The sequence below is a fragment of the Procambarus clarkii genome, chromosome 2 (genome assembly GCF_040958095.1).
Source record: "Procambarus clarkii isolate CNS0578487 chromosome 2, FALCON_Pclarkii_2.0, whole genome shotgun sequence".
Taxonomy (NCBI): Eukaryota; Metazoa; Arthropoda; class Malacostraca; order Decapoda; family Cambaridae; genus Procambarus; species Procambarus clarkii.
In genome coordinates this window covers 48,009,273-48,025,434 of record NC_091151.1, presented here as the reverse complement: position 1 = coordinate 48,025,434, position 16,162 = coordinate 48,009,273, and the positions used below count along the sequence as shown (strand labels likewise).

The 16,162-nt window shown below is 37.0% G+C and overlaps 2 protein-coding genes across 2 annotated transcripts; both read left to right on the top strand.

Moving 5' to 3' along the window:
* The first annotated feature begins 3,737 nt into the window (after positions 1-3,737).
* LOC123762294 (uncharacterized) lies at positions 3,738-9,458 on the top strand. The gene is made up of 2 exons (XM_045748723.2): positions 3,738-3,867; positions 5,966-9,458. The coding sequence occupies exon 2, from the start codon at positions 5,981-5,983 to the stop codon at positions 7,616-7,618; it is 1,638 nt and encodes a 545-aa protein (XP_045604679.2). The 5' UTR covers positions 3,738-3,867; positions 5,966-5,980; the 3' UTR covers positions 7,619-9,458.
* Positions 9,459-11,526: 2,068 nt separating this feature from the next.
* Ho (Heme oxygenase) lies at positions 11,527-15,540 on the top strand. The gene is made up of 5 exons (XM_045748728.2): positions 11,527-11,794; positions 12,112-12,215; positions 12,359-12,507; positions 12,831-13,043; positions 14,667-15,540. Exons 2-5 carry the CDS (start codon positions 12,113-12,115, stop codon positions 14,949-14,951), a joined length of 750 nt encoding a protein of 249 aa, XP_045604684.1. The 5' UTR covers positions 11,527-11,794; position 12,112; the 3' UTR covers positions 14,952-15,540.
* Positions 15,541-16,162: the final 622 nt, after the last annotated feature.

The following is a 16,162-nucleotide window of genomic DNA, read 5'->3' as shown; positions in this document are numbered from 1 at the left end:
AGGGCAATATGAAGACGACATAGCAAGCAAGGCTAAGACCCAACCCAAATTGCTGCACAGCCACATCAGGAGAAAGAAAACAGTGAAGGAACAGGTAATGAAACTGAGGATAGGGACAGACAGATTCACTACAAATGACAAAGATGTGTGTAAGGAACTCAATATGAAATTCCAGGAAGTCTTCACATTAGAGCAAGGAGAAGTTCCAGAGATAAGAGAGGGAATAATTAACCAGCCACCACTAGAGGAATTTGAGATTACTAGTGGAGATGTAAGGAAGGTTTTGCTAGAGTTGGATGTGACAAAGGCTATAGGCCCGGATGGATTATCACCATGGATACTAAAGGAAGGAGCAGAAGCACTGTGCCCGCCACTCTCCATGGTGTATAACAAATCACTGGTAACAGGTGAACTGCCAGAAATTTGGAAGGCGGCAAACGTGGTCCCGATATACAAGAAGGGGGATAGACAGAAGGCACTGAACTACAGGCCAGTGTCCCTAACTTGCATACCATGCAAGCTAATGGAGAAAATTGCGAGAAAAAAGCTAGTGGAACATCTGGAGCGAAGGAACTTTGTGTCACAACATCAACATGGTTTCAGGGATGGCAAGTCATGCCTCACAGGATTAATTGAATTCTACGATCAGGCAAGAAAGAGAGGGGTGGGCAGACACCACCAGAGACTAGTGCGAAAGCTGGAGGTGCAGGCAGGAGTGAAAGGGATGGTACTCCATTTGATAAGGGAGTACCTAACTAACAGAAGGCACATAAAAGTATTTGTGTGTACGTCTGATACCATACTACTTGTGTAAAGGAGGAAATGTAGATGTTTATCTCTCAATGTTTGGTAATATGTTTATTGTCTGTGATGTGTGTATATGTATGTATTAACACGATGTACTGAACGGGGTGAGAATAGCTTGAGCTACCTCATCCTTTTGTGTGTATTTTACATCAATAAACTTATTTCAATTTCAATTTCAACAGAAGGCAGCCAGTCACTGTGCGGGGTGAGGTATCAAATTGGCAAAACGTCACCAGTGGGGTACCGCAGGGTTCAGTCCTTGGATCCATACTGTTTCTTATATATGTAAATAATCTTCCAGATAGCATAGAATCATTCCTCTCATTGTTTGCTGATGATGCAAAAATTATGAGGAGGATTAAGACGGAGGAAGACAGTATGAGACTACAAGATGACCTAGACAGACTGCATGAATGGTCCAACAAATGGCTATTAAAGTTCAACCCGAGTAAATGTAAGGTAATGAAACTAGGCAGTGGAAACAGGAGGCCAGACACAGGATACAGAATGGGAGATGAAGTCCTCGGCGTATGCGAGGCTGGCTAACATCAGAACAGCCTTCAGGAACCTGTGTAAGGAATCATTTGGAACCTTGTATACCACATATGTAAGACCAATCCTGGAGTATGCGGCCCCAGCATGGCGCCGTACCTTGTCAAGCACAAGACGAAGCTTGAAAAAATTCAGAGATATACCACTAGGCTAGTCCCAGAACTAAGAGGCATGAGTTACGAAGAAAGGCTGCGAGAAATGCACCTCACCACACTAGAAGACAGAAGAGTAAGGGGAGACATGATCACTACCTACAAAAATTCTCAGAGGAATTGACAGGTTAGATAAAGATAAACTGTTTAACACGTGTGGTACGCGAACAAGGGGACACAGGTGGAAACTGAGTACCCAAATGAGCCACAGGGACGTTAGAAAGAACTTTTTCAGTGTCAGAGTAGTTAACAGATGGAATGCATTAGGCAGTGATGTGGTGGAGGCTGACTCCATACACAGTTTCAAATGTAGATATGATAGAGCCCAGTAGGCTCAGGAACCTGTAGATCAGTTGACTGACAGTTGAGAGGCGGTACCAAAGAGCCAGAGCTCAACCCCCGCAAGCACAATTAGGTGAGTACTAACATGCATGGCGTCCTTAATCTAACATATCAGGTAAGATGAAAAGGTACATTGTAGCAAGGTTTAATATCAACAAATAACTACAATATAAGTTGACAGAGGTGATTACAATGGTAAGGATATATATTAATACTGTAATGGGGAAGTGAGTAGCACAAGATACAGTGTGAATTTGAAGCACAAGGTCGGAAACTATGAGCATGAATTATGTTCTTTTTTGGTTTTACTTTTAATTCATTGTGTCTGAATAGGACATAAGTTGGACAATTTTATAATTCATCAAGGAGTGAGTTCTAAAGACTGGGCCCTTTTACTTGCATGGAGTGTCTGCATAGATTTAGTTTGACTCTGAGGATATCAAAGAAATATTTATTTCTGGTGTGGTGCTAATGCGTTCTATTACACCTATCAAGGAAAAGTTTCAGATGAAGATTAACATTTAGGAACAATGTTTTGTACATGTAGATAGCACACGATAATGTGCGGAGTGAGTGTATGTTTAGCATGTTGAGGGACTTAAACAGAGGGGCTGCGTGTTATCTGAAGACAGAGTTTGTTATAGTTCTGATATCAGATTTTTGCTGAATGATGATAAGCTATTCATACCCCGTTCAGTACCGACTATGTGATACGGGATATCGTTACCTATTTTGCAAGTAACGATCAATCTCACAGCCCTGAGGACTTAGTTTAGTTCATTTATTATGCACCGAGGCTTATATACACTACCCATCCTGTGGGCGGTAGTGGAAAGGGTTACAAAGGCACATAATAGGCTTGGGGACTGAACCCCACAATTTATTTATTTATTTATATACAAGAATGTACAATGGGTTTGTGAGGATACATAGCATGATGTTTACATTCTTGTAAAGCCACTAGTTTCGGGCAGGTCCTTAATCTAATAGATAATTATAAGTAGGAAAATTCTAGTGAAGTATATAAAATACAACAGGTACATTGCAAGAAAAAAAATTAGCTAAGCAAGTTACAATCTTGATGAGCTAGTTACAAAATGCAATACACGTCGTCATTTCATCAATGGGCTCGAGACCAACCAGTTCCGTACCTGTACCGAGACAAGTACAGTTTCTAAATTAAGAACTTACATATGTAGAGAACATGTAACAATTCATATGTTTATCATGCACGCTGATAGCACACAATACTATCAACTGCCTCAAATTTAAGAGGAAAGTCTACAGAGTGTATAATAAATTTACTGAAGCCTCGACGTCATCAGTGTTGACAAGTTTTTCGATAATACAGTCTTCGTTGACAAGCTTAGGTACACACAGCATTGTATACATGGTGTTAGCCTATTCTGTATGAAGGATTACACAATGTAGAGCAAAAGCTAGCTATGAGTTTATATAATGTCCTTATCTCACAAGATAGTCATATATGGAATCAGGAGAGAACATGAAATTCGCGTCTTCCCTATTAGCCTGCATTATCAAAATCTATGTTGAGCAGAAGAATATTTTCACAGTGAACAATATTAAATAATTTCTCGAAGACTAATATACAAAAAACCTATGACAATAGCAGTCTTTTTAGTACGATAACAATAGAGGAAACTCTAATAACCTAAACACAATGAAACAAAACTAAAATATAAAAAACTTGCAGTGAAATTGAAATAAGTTTATTGAGGTAAAATACACACAAAGGGATGAGGTAGCTCAAGCTATTCTCACCCCGTTCAGTACATCGTGTTAATACATACATAGACACACATCACAAGCAATAAACGTATTACCGAACATTCTGAGAGATAAACATATACATTTCCTAATACTTGCAGTGGTTCCGCTTTGTCGCTCGATAGTGGTACGTGGCAACAATGATAGAGACTACCTCCGGAGGCTCCATCTTGCCCTGCGGCAGTCTGGCTTAGCATACTGTCGTGAGAATACCAATTGTGTACAAGTAAGTGGCGGAGTAAATGTTGCATTATGTGATTGCATTGTGTGAGAACCCGAAACGCTTTGCGTAATAGTGGGTTTAGGCATTGCATGTACTAGCCCTATCTATAAATCCATCACTCTTTGTAAAATCTCTTGTATGTATGTACCTTACCTAAATAAACATTTGATTTGATTTGATTTGATTCGTGCCCTGAAATAGCTTCCTTCCATATATTTTTCAGTTAGGATAAACTGATGCAGAAATAGTGATAAAATGCAGTAACATAATTCCTATGGGCGTGGTCGCCCATCTAGCTTGTCTTGCAAGAATTATCTATTGAGTGTGAGTCATCTAATATCCCGAATATTAGTTCCGTTATTTATAATATTTATAATAACGGAATTTTTAATATAAATTATTATAATAATTGTTCCGTTATAAAATAACGGGACAATTCACTCTACCCTCCATGAGAGTAAGAACAAGACTAGAACGTGACGACGTCAACGGTGACGACACTGCTCACGCCCACAACACCACGGTGACTACACTGCTCACGCCCACAACACCCGATTAATCTTGTATGTGATTGACTGATGAAGATTATACTACCCAAGAGGTGGCACGGGCATGTTGTTGTTGTTGTTTTAGATTCAGCTACTCTGAACAAAAAGTTCCAAGTAGCACCGGCTATGGTGAGCCCATGGAGAACTTACCTGGCACAGGAGCGGGGCTGAAACTGCGGGAGGTATTCACGGGAATGAATAGCCGTATGTGCTCTTCCCCCCTTTTATCGCCTTATTCTTTACCCTTTACACTTTACTCTTCACCAATATATTTGTATGTACTTGACACCCCTAATGGTATAAATCCAATACGCCCAGTATAGCCCCCCCCCCCCTCCTGCCCCACAAAATATAGCCCCGCTCCTGTGCCAGGTACGGCCACTACGGCCTCACCATAACCTGTGCTACTCAAAACTTTTGTTCCGAGTAGCTGAATTTAAAACAGCAACAACAACGTACAGTATAGCCCTGGTTTGACAACCGGAAACTCATCTTTGTGCTCCCTGGCAAGTCTTGGAGCGCAGGATAAGTATTGCGTAGTCCTCGACTATTCAATATAGTACTTGAATACTCTGGTGGTCAGATACTGGGCTTGTCAGTAGTTTCATTGCTCCTGGCAGTCTAAGGTTCAAACTTTTCATGGCGAGGAGTCTTACTGATACATTCGGCTTGTGGTTTATGCAAGTTTGTGGTTACAATTGAGATTCGAGTTCTTCTCTATAGTGAATTGATTTGATGAAAACGATTTCTGATTTCTGACCACCTAGTGCTATCGGGTATTGGGCGATAAGCACAGGCACAGATATTTCATCGAATTACCTCACATGTTGGGGTCACGTGAGTAACACAAATGCGAACAAACTTGAATGGTCCCCAATCCAATATACAACTGAAAACGACTGTCTAGGGTCGAATCCTTCAAAGGTGAGGAGTTTTCGGTTGCATATGGACTTGGGGGCCATTCAAGTTTGTTTGCATTTGTATTACTCACGTGGCCTCAACATATGAGGTGATTCGAGCTGGGTAATTGGACTTTTGAAGGAACTGCTGTCACAAAGAGATGGATTACTGTCAGGCATTTTGAGTACTCTTCAAGTAAAATCAGTGTTGCATGAACTGTATGTTGGGAGTGATTTTGATCCGGGATACCCCTAGAATCTGTTGATTGAGAGTGCTGAGGGTGTGAATTTTTTTGTATAAATTCATTGAATTAGTTTGTATTAGTCCTTTAAATTGTATTCTCATCGTCAGATATTTCATGTTATGTTGTTATTATGACTTTCTCTTCGGTAAATAGTTCACTGTAAACTTCTGTAAACTAACCAACTATAAATGTACAAAAACATACAATTATGAATAAAGTTATTAAATTATTGTTATTGCAGCAGTATTTATGTTGTGGACGAGTAGTAATAATTAACAAATTCGATCTGGAATTTTGTTATACTGTAATTATAATTGATGTAAATTGAAGTAAAATAAGATTAACATGTATTTGTATTTAAAAAAATAAACTTTATGTAAATTATATATAAGATCTTTATTTTTTTCAGACAGCTCCATACAAAATGAATACAGTAGTGGAGGCTGACTGTTCACCTCAAAATATACATCCTAGAATCTCCAAACTGGAAACAAAACAACGAGTTATAGATGAGAGTAACAAGATCCAAATCCTGACCATTGGAGAGGAGATAGACAGACCCATCAAATCACTTGTGCTCATTGGGGAGACCGGATCAGGGAAGACGACCTTTCTCAATGCTATTATCAATCATCTCTTCGGAATCGAGTTTGATAGCGATATACGCTATCAGATTGAAGATGCAACAGGGAACAAAATGAAGGATGTGACAGAGAGTCAAACAGAATATGTAACCGGATATTTAGTTTATCACGATCCTAGGGTGATGAAACACGAGTGTAACTTTCTGATCATTGACACCCCAGGGCTAGCAGACACTAGAGGCGCTCAACAACAGGCACAAGTAGTCCAGCAAATTAAGCACTTTTTGGAAGAGGAGAAGTTTGGTGTAAATGAACTTCACGTAATTGGATTTGTAATGAAAGCCAGCGTCAACAGGAAACTGGGATATATGAATACGATGAATGATGAATTTCATGATTTGTTTGGAAAAGATACTACTGGCATAACAAATATTTTGCTAACACATGATGTAACTGAAAAATCTCGGGTTCTTAAAATTTTAGAATCAATGGGGCTCAAGGCAAAAAATGATTACAGTTTTGAGAATGGATCACTGTATGCTCCCAACAAACAATCGGAATGTGAAAGCTTGAGTAAGAAAGACCGTAGACAATTTTTGGTGAGAAAATGTGTTTGGGAAAATACAGCTGAAGAATTTGAATGCTTCTGTCAAGACCTCATACAAACCCAACCAGTGAGCCTCACAATGACTAGGGATTCAATTAGAGAAAAAATGTATCTAGAGAGAGCTCTCTTTAATTTAAAAAATAACATAGACGCCTGTGTAAACATGCTTATTGAACAACAGAGTCAAAAAGAGTTACTTAAAAACTACGAAGAAAATCTAGAGAAAAACAAAAACTGGACTGCTAAGAAAAAAGTTATCAAAAAAGAGAAGGAAGAATTGAAGAGTACATCTGGTCATTGCCACAACTGCGATAAGTGTTTGAGAACATGTGTAAATCCATGCGACGGAGGTTGGTTTTGCGGATGTCCAAAAGAGAAGGACCAATGTAAGATCTGCAAATGTAGTAATGAAGATCATACCCAAGAAAAATATACATTTGTTGAAAAATTTTCTGAAATAACAGTGACCGATGAAGATATGAAGGAAAAATATGGAAATGCATCAAATAAAGTAAAAGATATAAAAGAGGCATTGAAAGATTTAGAACAAAAAAATGATGATGTTTGTCTTAGCATGGCTGAAAGCATCAAGAAAATCATATTGCACACTAGAAAGATCAGCAAAATATCAAGAAACACAAAGGAACTGTCGGCCAAGCAGTTTGTGGACAACATGGTATCTGAAGTTGAAAAGAGTCAGAAGTATGAGTTTTCAAGCCAAGTAACAAAGCAATATATTTGTACCGTTTTTAATAAACTTCCGAAAATGGTAGAAGAAATTGATCTAGATCTTCATGCTGAATATGAAGAACTAGACAGGAATATTCAAAAGGCAAATGCTGCTACAAAAATAAAACAAGTTTTTAAATAAAAGACTTGCGACTATTCCACATAAAAGTATACTTTGCTTTACATGTGACTAAAGGAAAAGCCTTTATTCCACTTATGATTATGTATAAATTTTTGATCCACATGTGATTTAAGGAAAAAGTCTTCGATTTCATACAGTATTTTGAGAGGCAGTATTTCACCCACTGCACCATCGAATCTTTAAATTATGTAAACTTATTTCACTATATAGTAACAAACACGATTAAAGTTGCTCCGGCGTTCCCAAGAACGGTAAAACGCAAAACCTTGCGGCTCAATACACATTGCAGGCCGGTGGAAAACAATTGTGCCTTGCAGTATATAAACACTCAGTATACTACAGTAAACCTTGCAGTATACTGTTAGATGTTTACAGTGAGCTCGTGTAGTCCTTTGGGTGAGGCGAGCGCAGGACACCATTCCACGCAAAAAAAAAAAAAAAAAAACAGCAGGAAGACTATCGACAACCAGTGACCCCCAGCCGCAAAATTGCGGCCGAAGGGCAGAATCAGTGATAGGAAAACTCAAAAAGTCTTCGAGTGCCCTAATACCATAACAGGAGCCTGACGCCTGCGAGACACCGGGAGCACACCTTTGCCTGCAAACACAAGTCAGAAGACTTCTGCTCCATTAATATAAAAACAAATAAGTTGTAGAGAGCATAGATCACGTGAATAATTTTTACATTTATTTTATGTATTTGAATAACGGAATGATGATCATTGGCGTTTGTTGAAACATTAACTTTGGATTAGGGAAGTTGATTTTAATAGGTTTTACTGTACCTTATATTCTAATATTACTCTTTATATTTTACTTTGCTCTTTATATTACTCTACTTTATATTCTAATATATATTTCCATTTTTTAGTTTTCAATGTTCAGATTTAGATGACAGGATCAATTATAATAAGTATGTAGTTATCTTTTTACTGCTTAATTACAGCTGTTTGAACTATATTTAAATAATGGTATAAGTAAAGCTTGCAGTGTTTTGGGTATATATGAATGTATGGGCCAATAGGCCTTCTGCAGTTACCTTTGTTCTTATGTTCTTATATATATATACAGTACTATATAGGAACGCAATGAATTTTTAATACTTTTAATATTTTGTTTTTATTCACAAAATATATAGTACAGTGCTGTATACTATAGCGTTTTAAGATTATAATTAATATTGCAATGCTGTATTTGTATGCAGGAGGTAAAGTTTTGATTATTACTTGTATTTGTATGTACACAGTTTAGTTAAAGTAAAAAACTAACACAGAAGTAATATGTAAAATTTCTCATAACATCACAAATATTTTGTTAGTTAAAAACTGCTAAGTGATTACACATCCCCAAAACTAGTCTTCAAATCTTCAAATTCTTTACGTGTACTTGCTTGCACTTGAAGAATTTGTTAGTTATATGATGACGATACAAATTAGCTATTGAGATATATAATATTACATGCAAAAAAAATATTATATTGCTATACGAGGCAGTTGTTTACAATAATATGGTAATATATTGTTAAGTAACATATTTAGAATGAGGGATTAAGCCTAACCAAGAAAGTAAAATTGTTATATTTAGATAATATTCATGTATCAAATATTGAAATTTAAGTTTTTCTAGATATGCTAAGGTATGGAGCCGTTCACGGATCCCCAGATCTAGTACAGTATTTTCATTACTGCATTGCAAGAGTCTACGTATTATTTTATTTAAGGAACACATCAGAGATTTACTGACGAAAATATATTATCATATGCTATTACTTATTTACTTGTGTTAATTTGGTGGTGGTAGGATTAAATATCAGCAAGAATTATAAATTGAAGAAAATTAAATTGTTTTTGTTCATCCTTCTCATGTATTAATGTCGAGAGAATCTTTAAGATGACCAATTTTGTTTTTGTTTTATATTAACAAGCTTTGGTATACACAGCAATGTGCTGCTACCCTATTCTATATGAAAGATTACACAGTGTAGATCAACAAAGCAATATATAGCTAATAATAAAAACAAAGCACAATATTGACAAATAAACTATTAGTAATAACAAATGTGAAAGAGTATACAAAGCCGAGGTAATAAAAATGTGAAAAAATACTTTATAAATGGAGATGTGGAGCAAGAAAAAACTCGGTTTATCATATTGTTGCTAAAGGTGAAATAACTACTTTTGTTAGACCAGTATTGGAATATGCAGCACCGGCCTGAAACTCATAACTGTGAAGCATAAAACAAAAAACTGAAAAAGTGCAGAGGTTTACAACTATAGATTAGTGCCAGAGCTATGCTGTGAGGATAGATTTAAGGAACTGGACCTCACAAAAACAGACGACAGAAGAAACAGGGAAGATATGATCACAAATATACAAAATACTGATGGGAATAGACAAGGTGGACAAGGACAGCCTCTTTAAGTTAAGAGAAAGCAGAACAAGAGGAAAGTGGAAACAAATGAGTTGAATATAAGGAAATACTGAACAAATATACCCTGTACAAATGGAATGCATTAGGACGTAATGTGGTGGAGGCAAACTCCATAGTTTCAAATTAGATATGATTGAGTCCAACACGTACAGGAGCCTACGCATCAGTTGATTGCCGGTTGTGAGGCGGAGCCAAAGAACCGAAGCTCAACCTCCGAAAGCCCAATTAGGTGTGTACTGTGTACAGTTCTACATCGCACAGATGTCTCCGCCCCGACCTGTATCGTATCCAAAATTCCCGCCTCACATTTCCCATTCTTAGCGGCCGTGGCCTGAAGGATGAACCGCGTTACGTCGTCCTGTGTCTGACGTTCCGCTCCCTGCAGGCCACACATAGACGTCTGTAACCAGTGCGGGTCGGGCCTGTAGGGCATCCTACTTGTTCGTCTGGATTCTTTAACTACAAGCTCGATATTTTTTTCTACCACAGACGTCGCCATACATTAACAATGCTAACCAGCATATTTACATTTTCTTCTATCCTACATGGACAGGGTTAGAGATTTGTCAAACATACAGTGTATGGATTTATTGAATAATCAACCACAGAAGGTGATTGTAGTGCTTTTAAAATGCTAGGCTAAGCTACATACGTAGTTAGTTTAGTTTAGTTCATTTATTATGCACCCCATACCCATCCTGTGGGCGGTAGTGGAAAGGGTTACAGAGGCACATAATGGGCTCAGGGACTGAACCCCACAATTCATTTAGCTAAGCAAGTTACAATCTTGATGAGCTAGTTACAAAATTCAATATAAGTCATCACATCAACAATGGGTTCGAGATCGACCTCAAGTACAGGTTCTAAATTAAGCAACTGACATATGTGGAGAGCTAGTGTCAAAATTTATATGTTTGTCCTGCACACCGCCCCCCATCCAGTGGGCAGCGGTGGATAGGTTACAATCACTTAGTTACTACCTACAGTTAGCAAACTGGGGATATTTGGCTAAAATTTCTGGTAGCAGATCATTTTGAATGAAATATTGACACATCGCTGGAACATTGGTTATAGAATTGTCTCTAAATTCACGTATCTTTTCGCACTCCATCACATAGTGACGGAGGGTGTGCGAATAATTTTGTTGACACAGTTTACATTTGGTCAGGTCTACATCAGCAGATAATGAGAATTCCCAGAGATACTTGTAACCGAGTCTAAGCCGAGCAGTAGTAACATCTAGAAGTCTGCTGATTTTATTGGATGATCCATAGATGTGTGGCTCCTCTTGCATGATAGTATGATGATAGATGGAATTACTGGTGTCAATTTCACTTTGCCTCAGATCTACAAGATCTTGTTGAAGTTCTCGGTGTACAGCTGCTCTCAGATTGCTACATACGTAAATACATAAATACACAGATTTACGTATGCTACATAAAGTGTCAATCGTACACACGGGCGGGTGCTGCAGCTGCCCCTAACCCATCATCATCAACAACAACAACCTACTCCGCCAGGTTTGTGAGGGATCATGAACACCGACGTGTTGCAAACTGCACGTACCATCAAGAAGAGACGCTGACGCGCCACTGTAACTCATCTCCCATCAACACCACTCGTGCATTCATCGGCAGCAGAATACCTTCACGCCAACTGCACCTACCATAAAGAAGAATAGCCTTCCATTTGGTTTTCATTCCGGGGACTGGTTCGTCAGGGCTCTTAAATCTACTAAAACAACAGGTGCTACTACCTTATATATCAACTCTGATATATTCTCCTATGTACGATTTTACAAGTACATGTAATTTGTTTTAATCTGTATATATTGGAAGGTTATGCAGGTTAAGTCGAGTTTGGTTAGGTTATATAGGGTTGTTTGACGACGTTTCGGTCCACCCTGGACCATTCTCAAGTCGAAACGTCGTCGTCCCTTTACTTTCTAGTGTGTTGTTTGTTCAACAAACAACTGTTTAATTATGTTTCATGCACTACTTATGAACAGTAGTATATTCTTTTGGTAAAGCTATTGATTTAAAAGTTTTATTAATTAATTTCAGGATGGCTGCAAAGGTGGAAGTTCCTTTTACAAAGCAGATGCGAGATGTTACCAGAGAAATCCACAACATTAGTGATACCCTAATAAATGCTAAGCTTGGAATAGGTATGAATATTTCTACACTGTATGGCATTTGCAGCCCCAAGAGAACTTTAGCAACAAGTTTGCCATAATTAGATTTTGTAAATAATGTTTGGTTATAAATTCAATAAACTTGTACATGTTCAGTATTTTCTCCCTTTTCACAGCTATGTCAAATGACCGTGTGTGGGCCGAGGGTCTTTTAATATTTTATGAGGTTTTCCAGTACCTTGAAGGGGCTCTTGAACGTCATTCACACAGTCTGATTGGAGAGCTGGATATTCCTGGTATTAGACGTACTGAAGCATTTGAAAAGGTTAGAGATACATTCGTTCAACTAGTTTAGTTAACAAATGTTTTTAAAGTAGTGTGTTAGAAAAAAAATCTTAATGTTAATTTACAAATCATGGCCATATCGGTAGAATTATGGCCACACATCTTTCAGGGTCAGTATTTGATTGCAATGGATCATTCTTACACAGGTGCAGTGTAAGAATGTCATTCTGCCTGAGTTATTGATCCTGTTCAATAAACTACAGCAGATCTTTGCTTAGGAAACAACCAAGTGAATCATACAGAAAAGAGATTTTCATTTTTAATCAAAGCCTTATAATTTTTAAGCAATTTTTTTATTTGCAGGATTTGTCATATTATTTGGGTGCTGACTGGAAGAAAGATTATACCCCACGAGAGAGTGTTTGTCAATACCTGAAACATCTAGAAAAGCTAGAAAACGAGAACCCTTACCTCTTGATGGCCTACATTTATCATTTGTACATGGGACTCCTTTCTGGTGGGCAGATATTACGGCGTAAGAAAGTTCTTCTACAAAAGCTCAGGTTCTCTCGCAAGGTAAAGCAATTTCATTAGCTTTATGAAGAAATTGATGTTGAGTTGGTATTAATCTTTACATTTGTTTTCACAATATTAAAAGGTAGTATGAAACATTTTGTCAATTTATCAAAAGAAATTTATAGTATATACATTTTAATGATGAACTTATACTGAATCAAATGCTGAGTGTATTGGTGCCTTTGTGAGACTATCTAATTTAACACTTTGTCCATATTAATCAAATTGAGCATTCAAACAAATAAGGTGATTGAGTGCTATTACAATGCTAACTTCAAGCATCTTCTGTGGCTCAATAACTCGCTACACCATTATATCTGACAGACCATTATCCATGTCCATGGAGGACAATAAAATGTATATACAGTATATATATACAATGCTGGGTAGCATTATTATATATATATATATATATATATATATATATTATAATATATATATTATAATATATATATATATATATAGGGGGGTACCACCACTGGTGCATTTATAGGGACCCACAGCCTCAGAGAAGGGAACACAGAGCACTCAGGGAAAAACTTGACATTTAACTCTGAATACGAAAGAGTGTTCACTTCTCCTACCACCCCCTTTTTTTTTTTTTTTTTTTTTTTATTTATTATGATGTACACTTTATTATGCAAGGTTATACAGTTACATATCTGATTTTATACAAAATTGTCCATATTACGGCGTAATATGCGTAATATATATATATATATATATATATATATATATATATATATATATATATATATATATATATATATATATATATATATATATATATGTCGTACCTAGTAGCCAGAACGCACTTCTCAGCCTACTATTCAAGGCCCGATTTGCCTACTAAGCCAAGTTTTCATGAATTAATATATTTTCTCAAATTTTTTTCTTATGAAATGATAAAGCTATCCATTTCATTATGTATGAGGTCAATTTTTTTTTATTGGAGTTAAAATTAACATAGATATATGACCGAACCTAACCAACCCTACCTAACCTAACCTAACCTATCTTTATAGGTTAGGTTAGGTTAGGTAGTCGAAAAAGTTAGGTTAGGTTAGGTTAGGTAGGTTAGGTAGTCGAGAAAACATTAATTCATGAAAACTTGGCTTATTAGGCAAATCGGGCCTTGCATAGTAGGCCGAGAAGTGCGTTCTGGCTACTAGGTACGACATATATATATATATATATATATATATATATATATGGCCACACCTCTGGTAGAAAATAAAGTAAAATATAATACCTAAATCATGAACAATCAGGTAGGAGAAAGGTTTTGCACCATCCCCAGGGAATTCTGAGTCATCCTTGCAAGGTCATAGGCTCCACTGGAAACCACTGAATCCAACCCAGAATGTCCAACAACAGAGTAGATTCATTCATAAGAAATTCTTGGCCTTTATAAGTCCTCTCTAAGGATTACAAGTGATCACTATAGAAGGGCCTACAATAAAATGTAAGATGAGAACATCTTACATTTTCTAATGTAATCTTTTTTAAGTTTGGTGTACTCCAGATACATCCTGATAATTCTGTTACAATATCACATACATCTTGGGTGATTTCTATCTTAAATTAGCATTACCATGATTTCATAACACTTTAATTTTGCAGGATACATTGGAGGGAATGGCAGTAACAGAAATCACTGATGGATCAGTGTCCAAGATTAAAAAGCAAATGACAGAAGCCATGAACCACATTGCAGGAGAAATAGATGAAGATATACGACAGAAACTTTTGGAAGAGAGCAAGGTGGTGTTTATTCTCAATAATAAAATTGTTCACTCCATAGAGGGAGCTGGAGCCATTGTTACTGTAAAACTTATCAAACTAGGAGTCTTTGGAGCCTTAACAGTACTACTTTTTACTTATCTTAGAAAATTGTTGACTGGTTAGAATTCAGTTATAGTTTAAACTCTAGGGATGTGCCATTATGGTTCCAAGGCATAAAAAAGTGTGTGAACAAGTTATGTAGGAAACACCAAGAAACTTAAATAAACTTTAATGAAGCTAAATAGCTTTAAAAATATGTAACATTATGAAATGTTGAAGTATATTAGCTGCCATTTGTGCTAGTTTCAATCAGAATAACAGATTCCTTGTAGTGGCAACAAGCCTGTTTAAGAGACATTTGTTGCTTCCCAATATGTCATGTTCCACTAGCACAGTGCTGGGTGGCAAAAATAGTGTAACTAGTACAATACTGTATTAGCTAAATAGTCTTTTAGGGTTGGTGTCCTTTTTTTGCTGGATGGTGCTAAAAATGTACCAAATTTGGTACACTGAAACCGAAACCGAGTTTTGTATTTACAGTATGGGCATAAATGTAAATACTGACGATTTTTACTTCCATACAGTGTATTATGTAAATATAATGTTAATAGCATTTGTAAAGAGTCATGCATTGTTCTCCATAAGAACAGTAGTTTACTGCTAGTATTTTTTGTTTCTCAAAATACTCTCTGCTAATAAAATGTGCTCAGTTTATGATGTTTGGATTCTATTATCACTATGCTTCATATGCTTCCAAATAATCTTTACCATCTTGGATATTGGTGTCAGTCACATTATTCTTTATACATATGTAGCAATTGCATCCAATTGCTGTAGCAGCAACTGTACTTTCATGTGCAAGAATTACAGGTGCTACAAACAATGTCCACACAATTCCCAAAATCAAGCAGTTTCCCATCAACTAATCAATGTGAATTGTTGGTCCAAACCGAGTTGGGTGGATATGGATATAAAACAATTTGAGTGCACCACCTAGATCATTCTCACAACAGCTCGGTCAGAAGCAACACCCCTTCTGATCTGCCTTAACCTAGCCGTCCCACCAGATACTTTGTTACAGCCACTAGCCATGACCAGACTACCAGCAACTGCGTTCTACAGCATTTTGACTAAAACTGATCCAGAATGAAATTATGATGTTATAGTGAAGTGCCACACATTGTTTATACGATCTGCTAATTTGCTCAGGTCTTAGTTCCTACTTGGCTTTCTATAACCTCACCATATGGCTCCCCTTGTCATGACCTGGTCATACCAACCACCACTGTAAATTGATATACATATTGTGTGTTTACTTTTCTTCTGGTAGGGTA

Excerpts from the sequence above, each read along its gene's own strand:
- LOC123762294 (XM_045748723.2), top strand. The coding sequence starts at position 5,981 with ATGAATACAGTAGTGGAGGCTGACTGTTCACCTCAAAATATACATCCT.
- Ho (XM_045748728.2), top strand. The coding sequence starts at position 12,113 with ATGGCTGCAAAGGTGGAAGTTCCTTTTACAAAGCAGATGCGAGATGTT. Across the intron at positions 12,216-12,358 it reads AAATGCTAAGCTTGGAATAG|CTATGTCAAATGACCGTGTG; the intron begins GTATGAATATTT and ends CCCTTTTCACAG. Across the intron at positions 13,044-14,666 it reads AGCTCAGGTTCTCTCGCAAG|GATACATTGGAGGGAATGGC; the intron begins GTAAAGCAATTT and ends TTAATTTTGCAG.